We start from the raw sequence: 16,237 nt of genomic DNA, 5'->3' as shown, positions 1-16,237 counted from the left end.
GAGCCCAGGAAGAAGCAAGCCCTGGGAAGAGAGGAACCCTGAACCCAGAGAGAAACAAGACCCAGGAAGAGAGGAACCCAGGAAGCCTGAACCCTTGTAGACATTGGCAGCCATCTTGCTCCAACACATGAAAATAGACTTTGGTGAGGAAAGTAACTTATGCTTTATGTTCTGGTATCTGTAAGCTCCTACCCCAAATAAATACCTTTTATAAAGACCAACCACGGGACTCAGACATGGCTCAACTGATAGTGTCTGCCTACCATATAGGAGGTCCAGGGTTCAAACCCAGGGCTTCCTGGCCTGTGTGGTGAGTTGGGCCATGTGCACTGCCGTGTGCAAGGAGTGCCATGCCATACAGGGGTGTCCCCTGCATAGGGGAACCCCTCATGCAAGGAGTGCACCCTGCATTGAGCCGACTTGCGTGAAAAAAGGCACAGCTGCCCAGGAGTGGCACTGCACACATGGAGAGCTGATGCAGCAAGATGATGCAACAAAAAGTGACACAGATTCCTGGTGCTGCAGAGAGTGCAAGCAGACACAGAAGAACAACACACTGCGAGTGGACACAGAGAGCAGACATCAAGGTGAGGAAAGGGGAGAGAAATAAATAATAAAATAAATCTTTAAAAAATATATATAAAGACCAACCAGTTTCTGGTATTTTGCATCAGCACCCCTTTGGCTGACTAATACAGATGGTAAAACAAAACCCTCTTCTGTACTCTTTTTTTTTTTTTTTTAAGATTTATTTTTTATTTATTTCTTCCCCCCCGCCCAGTTGTCTGCTCTCTGTGTCCATTCTCTGTGTGTTCTTCTGTGACCGCTTCTTATCAGCGGCACTGGGAAGCTGTGTTTCTTTGTGTTGCGTCATCTTGCTGTGTCAGCTCTCCGTGCGTGCAGCGCTGTTCTTGGGCAGGCTGCACTTTCTTTCGTGCTGGGTGGCTCACATTATGGGGTGCACTCTTTGTGCATGGGGCTCCCCTACGCGGGGGACACCCCTGCGTGGCACGGCACTCCTTGCGCACATCAGCACTGCGCATGGGCCAGCTCCACACGGGTCAAGGAGGCCCGGGGTTTGAACCATGGACCTCCCATGTGGTAAGCAGACGCCCCGTCTATTGGGCCAAGTCCGCTTCCTCTGCTCTTTTTTTCATACTTTCTTTTGCTATTCTTGAGCATTTTTTCTTTATAAAGCTTGTAATTGCTTTATCAATTTTTAAAAATCTGTGAGGTTTTAATTGGAATTACATTAAATCTTTGTTAGCTGAAAGAAAATTGACTTTATAAGAATACTAAGTCCTATCCTTAATGTTTTCAAATCCTATTTTATGTTCTTCAATAAGATTTTTTTTTTAAGACTTATTTTATTTATTTTTCTCCCCTTACCCTCTGGTGTCTGCTCTCTGTGTCCATTCTCTGTGTGTTCTTCTGCATTGCTTGCATTGTCAGGCGGTACCGGGAAACTGCTTCTCTTTTTGTCTCTTTTTTGTTGTTGTGTCATCTTGCTGTATCAGCTCTCTGTGTGTGCAGTGCCACTCCTGTGCGGGCTGCATTTTTTTCATGCGGGGTGACTCTCCTTATGGGTCACACTCCTTGTGTGTGGGGCACCCCTACACAGGGTACCCCTGTGTGGCACGGCACTCCTTGCTTGGAGCAGCACTGTCCATGGGCCAGCTCACCACACGGGTCAGGAGGCCCTGGGTATTGAACCCTGGACCGTCCATATGGTAGGTAGATGCTCTTATCAGTTGAGCCACGTCTGCTTCCCTAGATTTTTGTTTTATTTATGTAGGTCTTATGCACTTATAAATGTTTCATGATTTCGTAAATCTTTTTTTGGATTTTAATGTATTTTAAAATGTTTATAATTTTATAATTTTATAAGCATTTCTGGTACTTTATTGATAGACTGAAGAAAAGCTATTGATTTATGTGTATCTCTTTAGTAAGCGGCAAACTTAAATCCTCTTATTACTAACAGTATTTTTTTACTTGAGTCTTTTTTGGTTTTGTAGATATACAATTGCATCATCAGCAAATAATAATACTTTTATCTCTTTTTTTCCCCTCTGATTTTAAACCAACTATGTTCTTGTCTTATTGTATTTATTTGATTGACCAAATGATAAATGCCTTTAATTGATAAGTAAATGTAATGGTTTTAACATTTCTTTGTTTACGTTAATTTTAGTGGCTAGTGTTTAGTAATATAACCTTTACTATATTTAAGTCATTTATGTCTTGTCCTTTTTTTTGTTTTTTTTAATAAATGGCTTTTGAATTTGATCATATGTCTTTTCAGCATCTAATATTATACTTTGGTTTTTCTCCTTCAATTTTGATTTATGTTTAGAGAGTTTCTGAATTTGAGCAATCCTTACATTTTAAAAAATAAATCCCACTTGGTTATTTTGATGTATTTCTAGATTTACATTACTAATATTTATATTTTTTGCATTTTGAAAATTGAGATAAAATTCACAGACCCTAAAATCTACCTTCTTAAAGTGTACAATTCGTGGTTTTTTAGTATATTTACAAAGTTATGCAAACATCATCACTAATTCCAGAACAGTTGCATCACTAATTCCAGAAAGAAACCCTGTACTCCTTAATAGTCACAGTCCAGCCCCTCTTCTCCCCAGCTCCTGGCAACAGCTAACCTGCTATCTGTCGCTATAGATTGCCTATCCAGGGCATTTCACGTAAATGGAATCATACAATATGTGTTGTTCTGTGACTGTCTTCTTCCATATAGCATCTTTCCAAGGCTTACTTATGTTGATGCATATATGAGTATTTGTTTATTTTTATGGCTTGAATAATATTCCATCATATGAACTTACCACATTTAAAAAATATATATATTTATTTTTTATTTATCCCCCCCCACTTGTCTGCTCTCAGTGTCCATCTGCTGTAGGTGGATGCCCTATCCATTGGGCCAAATCCACTTCCCCATTTTTTCTTTTTAAGATTTATTTTTTATTTATTTCTTACCCCCCCCCCCCAGTTGTTTGCTCTCTGTGCCCATTCGCTGTATGTTCTTCTTGTATTCTTGTCAGCGGCACTGGGAAACTGTATCTCTTTTTTGTTGCGTCATCTTGCTGCATCAGTTCTCCATGTTTGCGGCGCCATTCCTGGGCAGGCTGCACTTTTTTCGAATGGGGCGGCTCTCCTTACAGGGTGCACTCCTTGCATGTGGGGTTCCCCTACGCAGGGGACACCCCTGCATGGCACAGCACTCCTTGCGTGCATCAGCACTGCACGAGGGCCAGCTCATCACATGGGGCAGGAGGCCCGGGGTTTGAATACTGGACCTCCCATGTGGTAGGCAGATGCTCTATCTGTTGAGCCAAATTTGCTTCCCTGAACATGCCACATTTTGTTTGGGACATTTGGGTTGTTTCCACTTCTTGGCTATGATGAATAATACAGTTCTCAACATTTGTGTACAAGATTTGTGTACACATACGTTTTCCCTTTTTTTCAGATACAGAGCTAGGAGTGGAATTGCTGGGTTAACTTTTTGAGGAACTGCCAAACTGTTTTCCAAAGCAGCCTGTACTGTTTTATCTTCCTACCAGGGGCATAGGAGGGTTCACATTTCTCCATATACTTGCCAACACTTGTTATTATCTATCTTTTCTGATTATAGCCATCCTAGTGGGTGTGAAGTCATATCTTGCTGTGTACTTTTTTCCCCAATTTATTTATTTATTTCCCCCTACCCCCCTCGTTGTCTGCTCTCTGTATCTATTCACTGTGCATTCTTCTGTGTCTGCTTTGTCTTCTCTTTGAGCAGTACTGGGAACTGATCCTGGGACCTTCTGGAGTGGGAGAGAGGCACTCAATCTCTTATGTCATCTCAGCTCCCTGGTCTGATGCATCTCTTATTGTCTCTCCTCTGGGTCTCTTTTTGTTACGTCACCCGGCTGTGCCAGCTCTCCGCTTGGGACAGCACTCCCGCGTAGGCCTTCACTAGAAGGCCCCAGAAATCGAACCCTAAACCTCCCATGTGGTAGATGGGAGACAAGTCCCTTGAGCCACATCTGCTTCCCCTCACTGTGTTTTTTATTTAACCCCCCCCCCCCGCGGCTTGCTTCTTGTCTGCTCTGTGTCCATTCGCTGCCCATACTCTTCTGTGTTTTTTCACTTGTCTCCCTTTTCGTTGTGTCACCTTTGCTGAGTCAGTTCTCCTTGGCGCTTGCAGACCAGCAGCTCTTCACAGTGTGCAGGCGAGCTGCTTTCACAAGGAGATCCCAGGACGCGAACCCAGGGCCTCCCATATGGTAGACAGGAACCCAACTGATTGAGCCACAACCACTTCCTGTATTTCCCTACTGACTAATGGTGTTAACCATCTCTTCATGTGCTTAATGGCTATTCGTGTATCTTCTTTGGAGAAGTATCTATTCAAATCCTTTGCCTGTTTTGGATGATTTGTTGGAGTTGCTGAAGTGTCTGATATTTTTAAAAACAATTCTTTTTTTTTTTTTTTTTTTTTTTAAAGATTTATTTATTTATTTAATTTCCCCCCCTCCCCTGGTTGTCTGTTCTTGGTGTCCATTTGCTGCGTCTTGTTTCTTTGTCCGCTTCTGTTGTCGTCATCGGCACGGGAAGTGTGGGCGGCGCCATTCCTCGGCAGGCTACTCTTTCATTTCACGCTGGGCGGCTTTTCCTCACGGGCGCACTCCTTGCGCGTGGGGCTCCCCCACGCGGGGGACACCCTTGCGTGGCACTGCACTCCTTGCGTGCATCAGCACTGCACATGGCCAGTTCCACACGGGTCAAGGAGGCCCGGGGTTTGAACCGCGGACCTCCCATATGGTAGACGGACGCCCTAACCACTGGGCCAAAGTCCGTTTCCCTAAAAACAATTCTTAATGTTTCTGTTGTCTGAGGGTGCACTCAAACTTTGTTTTGGCTTTGCTGAACGTTTTCAGATCACTGAGCTGAACAGTAGTTTCTAGGCAATTAAAATTTTTGTTTGTTTTTGTTTGCATTAGAGAGTGACTCAGACATCTCCTCTACAAGTCCCTAGCCCAGCTTGGATGCATCACCAGTCATACCTCATGCAGCCTTCAGTGAGTGTTCAGGAGTGGGCAGAAGCAAACAAGGCAATTTGGTATAAAGAAAAGCAAAGGAATTTGATGGCAGGAGACGTGGGTGTGAGTTCTGGCTCGGTCCTTTGTGCAACCCAGTTAAGTGACCTAAGACCCTGTGAGTCTGTCTGTCTTAAAGAAGGGTCCCTCCAGACCAGTGGTCAGCGAGCCTATTTCTGTTGCACAGCTAGGTTGCTGCTCCCCTGTCATTTTTGAGATTTTAAAATAATTTAAAACCCATCAGTCACCGCTTTAGGCAGCCCCTCAGGATGCTGCCAGCTAACGCTGTCCTTTGCTTCTGCCTCTAGGGTTCAGTGCTGACACCAGGGCTGGATCACCCCATTTCCCTGCAGCCTGCCTCCGTGATGGGACCCCTTACCCAGCAGCTGGGCCACCTCTCCCTCAGTAGCACGGGCACGGTAAAGCAGGACATCTTTAAGATTATAGACTTCTACAGAGCAAGGCCCACTCACAGAATTCTCTTCCACATCAGTGCTTGTGGTGACGGGGCTCACACCGGTTGAGGGCACACTCAGTATAGGAGAAAAACTAAAAAGATGAATGTTGACGAGGAGGAATGCAGCCGTTCTGCTCACCAACTCATCCCTTTCAACTGCTTTCTACTCATGAAAGTAAACAATTAGCGTGCCTATCTACATACTAGCTTATCTAGGAGTTCATGCATGTCTTCTAGAAATCCTTACCAAAATAGTACAGGAAGAGCGAAGTTAATTATGATTGTGTTTTGTTTTGTTTTGGCAGGCTGCGTTCTCATGTGCCCAGGAAAGCTTAGGGACAAAGACGGCAGTATATGGAGGGAGAGTCGGAGGCAGTGGGCAAGGGGAGGGAAGCGAGCTGTGCAGATAGAAGTCTCTCTACGGACTGGGCCTAACCTTGGCTGTACTGTAGAACCACCTCAAGTGTTTTTAAAAAGCCAACTCCCAGATGAATTCAGTCAGAACCTCTGGGGTGGAACACAGGCCTCAGGATTCTTTGAAACTCCTGTGTACCTTAAACGAAGCCGAGAATCACTGCTCTCGATGTTTTTCGTTCTAGTATATGCCAACAGCCGCAGCTATGCAAGGCGCTTACATCTCCCAGTACACCCCTGTGCCTTCTTCCAATGTTTCAGTTGAGGTAAGAGCTTTATAATCTCTTTGGATTGAGGATTGGAAAATGAACAGAAGTGGATTTTCCCCGATCAGGTCTTCCTGTCACAATGAGCTGAATCCGTGTTCACAAATAGCCGATAGGCGTGTGTGGAATACAGGAAGGAAAGATCTAGCTGGCCAGTGTTCGTGAATGAGATCCTTTCTCGCGTTTTGCCAGCCAGTAGTTAATTTCCAGGATGTTGGGTTGTATTTGTATTGACTAGTGTGTCTGGGGAAGAGAATAAATGCCCCCATGTCTGCAGTCAACGTTGGGAAAGTGCCGTGTGTGCGTGCGCGTGTGGGCACGTGCGCACACGGGGCTGTGGGTAGGTCGGGAGGGCACGCAGCTTTGGGCGGATGTCCGGTAGCTGCTGCTTTTGCGGGAGGTGAGGAAGGGATAGCACCAGGTGACTGTCCTGCCTTGGCTGTGGTGCAGGAGAGCAGCGGCCAGCAGAACCAAGTGGCGGTGGATGCTCCCTCAGACCATGGGGTCTATTCTTTCCAGTTCAACAAGTAACAGTGGGTAAGAATCCCCTGCTGAGGCCGGGGCGTGCTGAACTGGGATGAGGCAGCGCAGCCTCAAGTCCGACAGGTTCTCGTGTTTGCCATTCTCCTTCCCACCTCCTCTGAATTTGCCTCCCCATCTTTGTTGAATAGAAATGAGTCCTTGGAGAGGCTGGCGCTCCCAGACTCCGGAGGGCTAAGGAGGCACACACGCCCTCCGTGGGCCCTCTGAGGGCTGGCACGTGGCCATCGTCTCAGGCAGGCCTGGGCCTGGGAGAAAGATCATCTCTCCATGCCTGCCCTCTGCTGCTCCTGCAGGGCTGCTGGAGCCTGGGGGACCCGTTACATTTTTGTGTGCGATATTCAAGGAGATTAAAAAACAACAACAGCAAACCTTTTTCTCTTTGTTTTGCAAAGGAAGTTGTTTTGTTCTTAACTACAGTATACTCTTTCCCTATCCTAAAGAAACAGGGTAGCTGGAGCCTCTTCTCATCTGTATGAAAAACATTTTTTTGTGTGTGAAAATATTGGAATTATTTGGGGGATTTTTAAACAATTTATTTATCCTTTTTTTTTTTTTTAATTTTTATTTTATGTATTTATATATTTTAATTTTCTTTTTGAGGGACTGGGACCAAGGATTGAACCTGGGACCTCATATGCGGGAGGCCAGCACTCACCAGCTGAGCCCCAGTAGCTCCCTTGGGTCGGTTTCTTCCTTTGTTTTGCTTGTTGTTTGTTTTTCTTTCTTTCTAGGAGGCAGCGGAACCAAACCCAGAACCTCCCGTGTGGGAGGTGGGTGCTCAACTGCTTGAGCCACATCCGCTTCCCCTGCTATTTATTCTTTAAAAAGAAAACAGAAAGATGTGGTGCTAGGACATTGATGAAGGAGGTCCTACTGTGGACCCTTTTTTTTTTTCTTTTTCTATTTTTTTTTATTCAAATTCATAGATCACAAGGAACGTTACATTAAAAAACATTAAAAAGAGGTTCCCATATAACCCACTCCCCACCCCCACCTCATCATTTTTGTATTGTAAATTGTATTTTTTTGAAGATATATACATCACCAAAAAAATATTACATGAAAAAATATAAAAGGTTCCCATATACCCTCCCCCCCCACTCCTCCCACACCAACAACCTCCCCCATCATTGTGGCACACTCATCGCACTCAGTGGACATGTTTTGGGGCACTGCTGCGCTACACAGATAATAGTTTACCCTGTAAACTTTCCCCCAATACATTCAGTGGGATATGGTAGGATATATAAAGTCCAGCATCTGACCCTGAAATATCATTTAGAACAACTCAAAATCCCAAAAATGCCCCCACATCACATCTCTTCTACCCTCTCCCTGCCCTCAGCAAATACTGTGGCCACTTTCTCCACCTCGATGCAAAAATTTCTTCTATTACTCGTCACAATAGTTTTATAATAGAGTATCAGTAAGTCCACTCAAGTCCATATTTTATTCCTCCATTCTGTGGACCCTGGGATGGTGATGTCCTCTCCACCTCTAGATCAAGAGGGGGCTTAGATTCCACATGGATGATGGATGCAATTCCTCTGCTTACAGCTGTTGGCACTCTTGATTCCCTGGTTGTGGTGGTTGACCATCTTCACCTCCCTGTTAGCTGACCTGGGTAAGACCAACGAACCAGAGAGTAGGAGTCACCACTCTGCTGAGGCTCAGGGCCCAGCTGGCACATGGACAGTCCAGAGATTAAAGTCTCCTGAGTATGTACCATCCCTAGCACCAACCACAGGTTCAGTAAAAGTGACAGAGGAGGCATGTGTAGAAAAGTCACATCTGAGTCCAGCTCCATCACCCTGAGGAGCACAAATTCCAAAGTAGGGCGCTCTGCCATGGCACAGAACTCCAACCGTCTGCCATGACCACATCTCTGTGGATCTCCGTAGTCTTCAGGGGAACCAGTACCTGGGGTTGTAACTACTTCAGCTTTTTCTGGGATCCTGCTGAGGTGTGTGTAAGCATGACCCCTCTGATGACCTCCCAACTCTTTGGAAGACTCTTAGCCATATAAACTCATTTGTCTTTGCCATTTCCCCCTTTTATTCAAGGTGAAAGAGCAGTTTTTAACACTTGATCCAACATGTAGGCTGAGATATTCTGCTGGTCTGAGTTTGTGGACCCTTCTTAAAGGTGTTTAGTTATGGACTTTTTTGTTCTATGTGTGTGTTTAAGAAAATTATGCAAACTTACCGCGTCTCTTCACACGTTTTATTGTGACTCTCATCTCAAATGATTATTCTTTTTCTCTCTTCCATACAGCAAAGCCTGCCTACTTCGCCTTTTTAAAAATTTTGATTTTGTGAATTTCTTTTTTGAATTAAATTTCATATGGAATTTTTGTTGGGCTGGGCAAGGAACGAGGTAGAACATTAAACAGGCAATGTGGAATTGGCTTTTTCTCCTGCCCTGCCACATCCTAGAGAAAAGACTAGACTTGGGCTTCAGGAAGCCAAGATGTGACCTAGCTCATTAAAGAAACAACCCCACAGTCTCTGCAAGCTGCCCTTGAGTCAAGTTTGGATGAAGATTAGGTCTTCCTTGGCAAGTTCCAGAAGGATGGATTTAATGACTTCTAACTCTTCTCAACTGCTGGGGCCAACTGTCTGAGGAAGTGTCTTTTGCAGCTACAGCTCTTCAGGAACGCCTGCTTTCTTACCTCCTGGAGGGTTTTCTTTTCTGCCCGGGCGCCACAGCAGGTCTCTTCCCTATTGCACCTGGCCGTGCGCAGAGCCTTTGCAGCTGTGGCCTTGCTGAGCCCACTTAGGGTCCTTCCCCATTGTGAAAAGACAGACGCTTCACCTGGACACCAGTGTTTCTCAGCTGGGGGCAATTTTGTCCCCCAGGAGACCTTTGGCTATATCTAGAGACGGTTTTGATTGTCATACCTGGGGAGTGCTACTGGTGTCTAGTGGGTAGAGACCAGGGATGCTTCTAAACATCCCTCTGTGCACAGGACCTTCCCCCTCCCCACACAACAAAGAATTATCTGATCCCAAAATGTCAAGAAACCTTGTAGTAGACTATGTTGTCCTCCCCCCCACGGAACCATGAGACTTGAAGGTTCCCCACCCCCACCCTGGACACGCAGTGCCTTTTGACAAAACTGGGGTCCTTAAATTCCCCCCAGGCTTTGACTTTTGACACCTCTGTGAACAGCAGGAGCTGACCTCGAAAGGCTGTTGGCTGCGTGTACAAGCCACAGGCCCCACACGCTCAGAGCGGCCGAGGCGGCTCTGTCCCTGTGCTGAGCAGGGGTGGGAAAGCACAAAGCTCTCCATCCTGAGTGACCTGCCTGCCCTGGTGTGTTTGAGTTCCCTTCCCAGGGATCCAGGGCATCAGAAATAATTTTCCTTCTTGTGGAAGGACAACAGGGAGCTAGGATAGAAAAGGGCAATGAATCCCATCTGATTATTTGCAAGGTCCTTTTGAAAAAGCCTGTATCTTGCTCTTAACTCGGTCTCCTTCTGCAAGACCTGACTATGCAAATGGAGACAGGTGGGTAGAAAGCCTCTGCTTCCTGGGAGATATGATCCTGCACCTGTCTTCTTCCAGTAACTTCCTCACCCATTGGAGGAGGAAGTCTGCTCCCCCGTACTTTGAGGTCAGGTGCCTTTCCACCAGACAATCAGGACAGAAAGCCAAATGCTGGCTCATGGAGAAACGTGTCCGTCAGCTGGCTGCATGGAGAGAAAGGATACGTAGAGGAAAAAGTAGCTGTAGGAGCAGTCGTTGCTTTTAGAACTTGGGCACTGCTTCCCTTCCCTTACTGCCCACACCAGAATTGTGAGTCCCAGTGCCTCCTACCCCTCGCCTGTCCCTTTGTACATTCCAGGGAACTGGATCGGGAGACGGCAGGGTAGGATATGAAGTAAATGACAGAATTTCCACTCTTAAGTATCTTATGGGTGCTTCTAACCTCAGGATGGGCTTACCCAATGTAAAACTGGCCCCAAGCCCAGGAACCTAGAAGGCTGGCTGGACAGGCAGCTCCTTTCCTGGGTCTCCTTTCTTGTCGGTCCTCAGTTGCTGTGGGAGGAGGGCTAGTGCAATGGGGCCCTTTCATGTACAGAAACTGCTGTTGATGCTATTGCTGCCCCCTCTGCCACCCAGAACTCCTGATGGTAATTTCTCTGTATTTTAAAAATGTTTAAATGGCCCTGGGCTTTTTGTTTTTGTTTTAAATCCTGAAGTTACTGTTTGTGTGCTCTCCTCATGTGATCCTACTTGTTGGATTCTATTGAGTGTGGTTTGGGCAGGTTTGGGCATGGGCAGTGATGGTGAGTGTGGTTTGGGCAGGTTTGGGCATGGGCAGTGATGGGGAGCCCAAAGTTACTTTTGATGCTTTTGGGTTACACTCATGATGTTTTTTCCCTCCTTAGTTCAGTGCTACCTTTTCTTCCATGAAATAGCCTGTTGTCGGGGTGGGGACAGGCTCAGGACTCAGCTTTGTAGAGGAGCTTCAGCTCCACAGCCTCGGGCTCGGCGCTCTCTACACTAGCCCTCATCGGGGTTGGAGGAGTCCGTGGTTGTCCTGTCTTCCTCCTGGTGTTTTCTGAGGCCTGTCTCCATGAGCCCAGGTCTTCCTCTCTGCCCGTCACACCTCACCCCCATTACAGATACAGTGGTCTTAAAATCTTTGAGTAATTTGTGTTTTTCTGTCTTCAGTTGAATAGATCATGCCAGAGTCCCATCCTCTACTTAGGCTGACTGCCAGTCCCTTCTCGTGCCAGCGTTACTGCTGGTCGCCTCAGGCTCTGGGATGATGCTCAGATCCACAGGCTGATTGGGCTTTGTGGCGGGGGGTGTGCGTAGAGGTTAGGGAGGATGTGGGAATGATGATGGGGAAATTATTTTTTAAGAGTCTTTTTAACCAAAGAATTTGAAGAGCTGACCAGCCTAGGAAGCCTGGTGGCTCCTAAAAAGTAGTAACCCCCATCAGTGATAGGGGTGGGAGGGAGCCATTAGCTTCCATCGAGGGTGAAGCCCAGGCCATCCCTGGGCTGTGCCCACTCAGCCCGTTTCCGTCCCTCTTCCTTGCCCAACTTGCTTATCAGTGACTTCACTCACTCCTGTCTCCAGTGTTCACTCCCTGCAGCTCCAGTCAACCCCCTGGATGCTGGGGCCTACATGTGGGTAGCTCTTTGCACCGTGAAGTTGCTATGAGGAGCCTTGCTGAAATGTTGGGGGGGCATCCCAGTGGCTGCTGTACTAGTCTTCTAGAAAAAGCACCGCTGCTGCTCTCTTGTCCAAGTGCCCCACCTTCTGGGAGAATGGCAGCAGTGCACTTCATGAGGGGCTTCTTTGCCTTAACCAAAGACTAGAAACTTCCAAACTTGCCCCCAGCTTCCCTAGGTCTGTCTGAATCAGCAGGCTTTAAAGAGGGGTGTGTTACCAAAGCCAGCCAGTAAGGAGATTTAAATTTTGTGCCTTGTCACATTGACTTCCTGAGTCTTCATTTCTTTGCTGTCTGCACTTTAGGTCCTCCAAGCATTAGCAGAACCCTGAAATTCACTTGCAACTTTTATCCCTCCCTCCCCTACAAGAGGCTTCCTTCAGCAGCCTAAGCCAGCCTGTGCGCTCTATCGCTCTTCTGATCTTTGATGACGTTTGCTGCCCCTCCTCCCTGGTGATTCCTACCTGATTGTAGTAACGTTTGGCACTCTTTTGCACCAGTTTCTTACTGCTCTCATGCCCTGGCCTATCCACATCGGTTTTGAATAAAGCATCATTCCCCAAACTTCTTGGTCCTTGTTACACGTCTACCTCACAATCTCACAGTTCAACAAGGGCACAAGCGCCTGGTCTATCTTCTTCACTCTACCCTTCCTTTCAGGAGGGTTGGGAAGCTCCACCTTATCACGCAGGTAGTAATTTAGACTGTTTACCGAGCAAGACAAGGTTTCCAGCCTGGAAGATGTTAAGGCTTCCCAAAGGAAGGAAAGTCCCCACCCAACACCCTAACTTTTTGGGGGGGGCTTTTTTGAGTGGGTGAATGGTTGCTTGCATGCATTTATCACCTTGGGCAGGAAATAAGTTTAATTTATAAACTTAAACACATTTTGTATATTTCTTTATTCAGGGGTTTCTAGTCTTCTGCTCCTTCATGTCTATGTCAGTGCCACCCTTCCAGCTTACTCTTCCTTTTCTGACCCTCGGTCTTCCCAGAATTTTTTCTTTATAGTTAGGTAGAGCTCCATTTTGTCTTATTTTCAACTTCTGTTTTGAAATGAAACACAAAAGTCTACGTCCTGGTGTCTTATCCATGAGTGTGGCTGGGGACAGCCCGTATTTGCGACTAGGACCGCAAGTAGCAGTTGAGGCCGCCAAGCCCAAGTCTTTCATGCCAGGACAGAGGCCCCACTGAACCCTGTTTGCCCCAGCGCCTCAGCCAGGCGTCCCCACAGGAGCACGAAGAACCTGCTCCGGGTATATAAGCAATGGGTGTGAAGCAGGAATTCTGCTTCTGGGCACTTCTTACACAAGAACGGCCAAGCGTGGAGGCTTAGGGGATAAACCATGGAGGGCTAGGCGCACACTGTTCCCTGCCTGCTGTTTTACATCCTAACCCCAGTCTCCCCTTAGGAGTGCCTATGATGAAGGGATGATAAATACACAGAGTCTTTTGAATCTCTATCAAATGTGGTTTTTATTCAACTGACAAGCACTTTTCTACAGCTGCACTTGTGGAACATCACATGGCAAAAAACGTTTTTTTCTCTAGACTTTTTTCTTTTTTTTTTTTAACCTTATTAAAAATGAGATTGGTCCTAAAAATATAGAAAGAAATAAATTTAAATTCACAAAAAACTGTACATTATCAAAAAGTCACTAAAACACCACATTTGGTTATATAAAAAGTCAGTCCCTTTTGTTATAAAAGGAACATGGAAACTTGTTGGTGTCAATGGTGTGGTTTCTTCCTGTTACCAGACTGATAGTGGGGCAGGGAATGAGGGGGCAGGGAGTGGGTGTCTTGTTTTGTTTTAACCTGCCTTCCCTGCCCAAATACTCCTATTTGTCAAGAAGAGAAAATCCACCTAGCTCAAGGGGCAGGGAAGATTAGGAAAGAAAAGTGAGAAGTGGCCCCTTTGATCAAGCCCTACCCCCACCCACCCTTCGGCCTCTACTACTACAAACTGAGGCGAGGACCCCAACCCACCTTAAGAGTGCCTGGTCCCTGGGGAGAGCTGGAGCTGGGAGAGGTACCCAAAGTAGGAACAACTGAGATTTTACTCTCCCCACTCACCTCACCGCCAACAATAAAGTTAGTCTAGTACATTTTATGCCAGGGGAAAACTGCCATGGGGAAAAGGAGCCCCCAACTATTACAGTTCCAAATGTTCAACTAACACAAAGTCTGTTACAGCGCAGTTATTTAGATAAAATATAAATATTTATGCATAATATAAAGTCAATTCAAATATTCTTCAATCCACCTCTTATTTAAAAGAAAAAAAATCTCAAATAAAATTAAAAGTTTTGAGGTTTATCTGACAGAAAAGGCGACTTTAGAAATAGACTAGCGGGGAGAAGGGGCACAAAGGAGTCAGGAAGTTGTCTCAGGACCTACACCGCCCCCACCACCCCCGTCAGTGGCTAATTCAGTGCTGCCAGCCAGTGCTCCACTTCACCTGGCACCTCGTCCCCTACCAGTCCCCCACCAGCGGAACAGTTCTTGGATGCCTCACCTCTGCTTGGGCCAGCCAGCAGCCACCTCCCCAGTGCAAGTACCCGTAATCTCTGATGGGAGGGCTCTGCTGAGCAGGAAAGCAGGGGGCCAGGAGCCCGTGGCCGTAGCTGGGAGTTAGCAGCTTTCCTCTCACGTCAGGGGCTTTAACTTGGGCAAAGTCACATATAGGGCAGTGGTGGACCCGGAACCCCTACTCCCTACTTTCCTGTGGTCCAGGGTCTCTGCTGCTGGGGAAGGGGTCCTAGGGTATGAAGTCGATAAGGGAAGGAAAGTACAACTAAACCCACAGAAGCTCATGGGATTAGGAAAATATCCAGTTCTACCCTTCTCCCTGTGAAAGCTTAAGACTCAAAGCTACCAAGGAGAGAGAGTTCCTGCTGAAAGATTGCACAGTTTGAAGAGGCTGGAACAGAAATGACCAGGAGAGAGGAGAGTGACACAAGTCTTGTCCCCAGAGAAACTGTTCCTTGTGGTTTCCCAAAGACAAAAAAAGTGATGGTTTGAAACAACGAGAAAGGTGGGAATAAAAACATATTTGGGGAAACTGAATGGAACCCATCAAAACAATACAAGGGCACAATCACAGCAATCTTCTCACACTCACATACACACGTACACACAGTCTCCGAGGCCAGTCAACTGCTAGCTGGCCTCCATTTGGGGGTGCGCCCAAACTCAGCAGTAGTTGTCCCTGAGGAGTTCCCAAGAGGGAAGTTTGGGTAAGAGGTAGGGAGGGAGGCTGGAAGGCCCAGGATGCCTCCCTGCCCTCTCCCCAGCTGAGTTTCAGAAGAGGCTGGAAACTCAGCATGTGAGGAACATCCAACATTAGAAAGGGGATAGCTATTGGCAGGAAGCTGGGATTAGGGAGAAAGACAGAGACCTCTGAACATTTTGTTTTCCTTTGAAGGGAAGGGATAAAAGATTTTAGGGAAGAGAAAAGGAGGGAAGAACCCGTACACAATAGTTTTACATTATTGGATGAGGGAAAATCTGAAAAATAGGGATGGGGAAAAGAAAAGGAAAACCTCCAAAGAGAAAAAGTGAGAAGCAGGGGAGGGACTGAACATGGAAGCAGCATGTCCAGGGCCCGGTGTCCGGCTCGACACACTTGGGAGTTAAGTCCACTTTACTGGCCGTCACTGCGGGTCCACACACAGTACAGAGTGTTTCTCGGTTTCACACATTCACTAGAACTATTGCTATTGTTAATTAGCCCCAGAATGCCAGGGCACGTACAGGGAAGGACGGGGAAGCTAGGAGGAGGAAATAGGGACTTCCTCCCTCCCCATTTTTAATTAGGAAATAAAACAGAAAGGAACATTTTTTTCTTTCTTTTTTTGGCTTTCAGTCCAGAAGAACCTCATCTCCTCCCCAGTTACCTGAGGAGCAAGAAGAGGAAAGGGAGAAAAGGGTGTAGGAAGAGAGGATGTGGGGTACTGCCTAGGGCAGGGTCAAAAAATCAGGGTATAATCTCTGACTCTTGGGACCCAGGGCAGCATCAGCAGGTGAGAATGGCAGGTTTCTGTTTGCTTGGAGGGAGGGGGAGGCATCCCACAAGCTGACCCCACTTCCCTTCCCTCACAGATTGGCCTGTTTTCCCTGATAAAACTCTTCCCAGCGGCTCTCAAAGAAGCGGCGCATGATGTGCCCAGCCTTGCCTACTTCAGAGTCATCCTCATTGAAGGTCTGGCAGTTGTCAAAGACCAGGAGGGCATCAGCTGCAAACTCCTCTGAGCTGGTATAC

The 16,237-nt window shown here is 46.7% G+C and overlaps 2 protein-coding genes across 24 annotated transcripts in view; one reads left to right on the top strand and one right to left on the bottom strand.

The window, feature by feature from the left end:
• RBMS2 (RNA binding motif single stranded interacting protein 2) overlaps positions 1-16,162 on the top strand; it is an 80,958-nt gene extending 64,796 nt beyond the window's left edge. For 4 of the 16 annotated variants that reach the window (XM_071218823.1, XM_071218822.1, XM_071218829.1 and 1 more), the window contains exons 10-14: positions 5,013-5,174; positions 5,417-5,527; positions 6,165-6,245; positions 6,696-6,782; positions 9,063-13,697. In XM_071218823.1, the coding sequence (XP_071074924.1) occupies positions 5,013-5,174; positions 5,417-5,527; positions 6,165-6,245; positions 6,696-6,776 (435 nt within the window). In that variant the 3' untranslated portion in view covers positions 6,777-6,782; positions 9,063-13,697. Of the gene's footprint in view, positions 1-5,012; positions 5,175-5,416; positions 5,528-6,164; positions 6,246-6,695; positions 6,783-6,916; positions 8,993-9,062; positions 13,698-16,077 lie in introns of those variants that run through there. The other 12 variants (XM_071218826.1, XM_071218825.1, XM_071218821.1 and 9 more) reach the window with 6 other exon arrangements.
• Positions 13,424-16,237, bottom strand: part of BAZ2A (bromodomain adjacent to zinc finger domain 2A) — a 34,093-nt gene continuing 31,279 nt past the window's right edge. For all 8 annotated transcript variants that reach the window (XM_071218817.1, XM_004466139.5, XM_058307946.2 and 5 more), the window contains one exon: positions 13,424-16,237. In XM_071218817.1, the coding sequence (XP_071074918.1) occupies positions 16,072-16,237 (166 nt within the window). In that variant the 3' untranslated portion in view covers positions 13,424-16,071.

The sequence above is a fragment of the Dasypus novemcinctus genome, chromosome 12 (genome assembly GCF_030445035.2).
Source record: "Dasypus novemcinctus isolate mDasNov1 chromosome 12, mDasNov1.1.hap2, whole genome shotgun sequence".
In the NCBI taxonomy this organism is placed as follows: Eukaryota; Metazoa; Chordata; class Mammalia; order Cingulata; family Dasypodidae; genus Dasypus; species Dasypus novemcinctus.
Note: the sequence above shows the minus strand (reverse complement) of the source record. Positions and strands in the feature narration are given on the sequence as shown.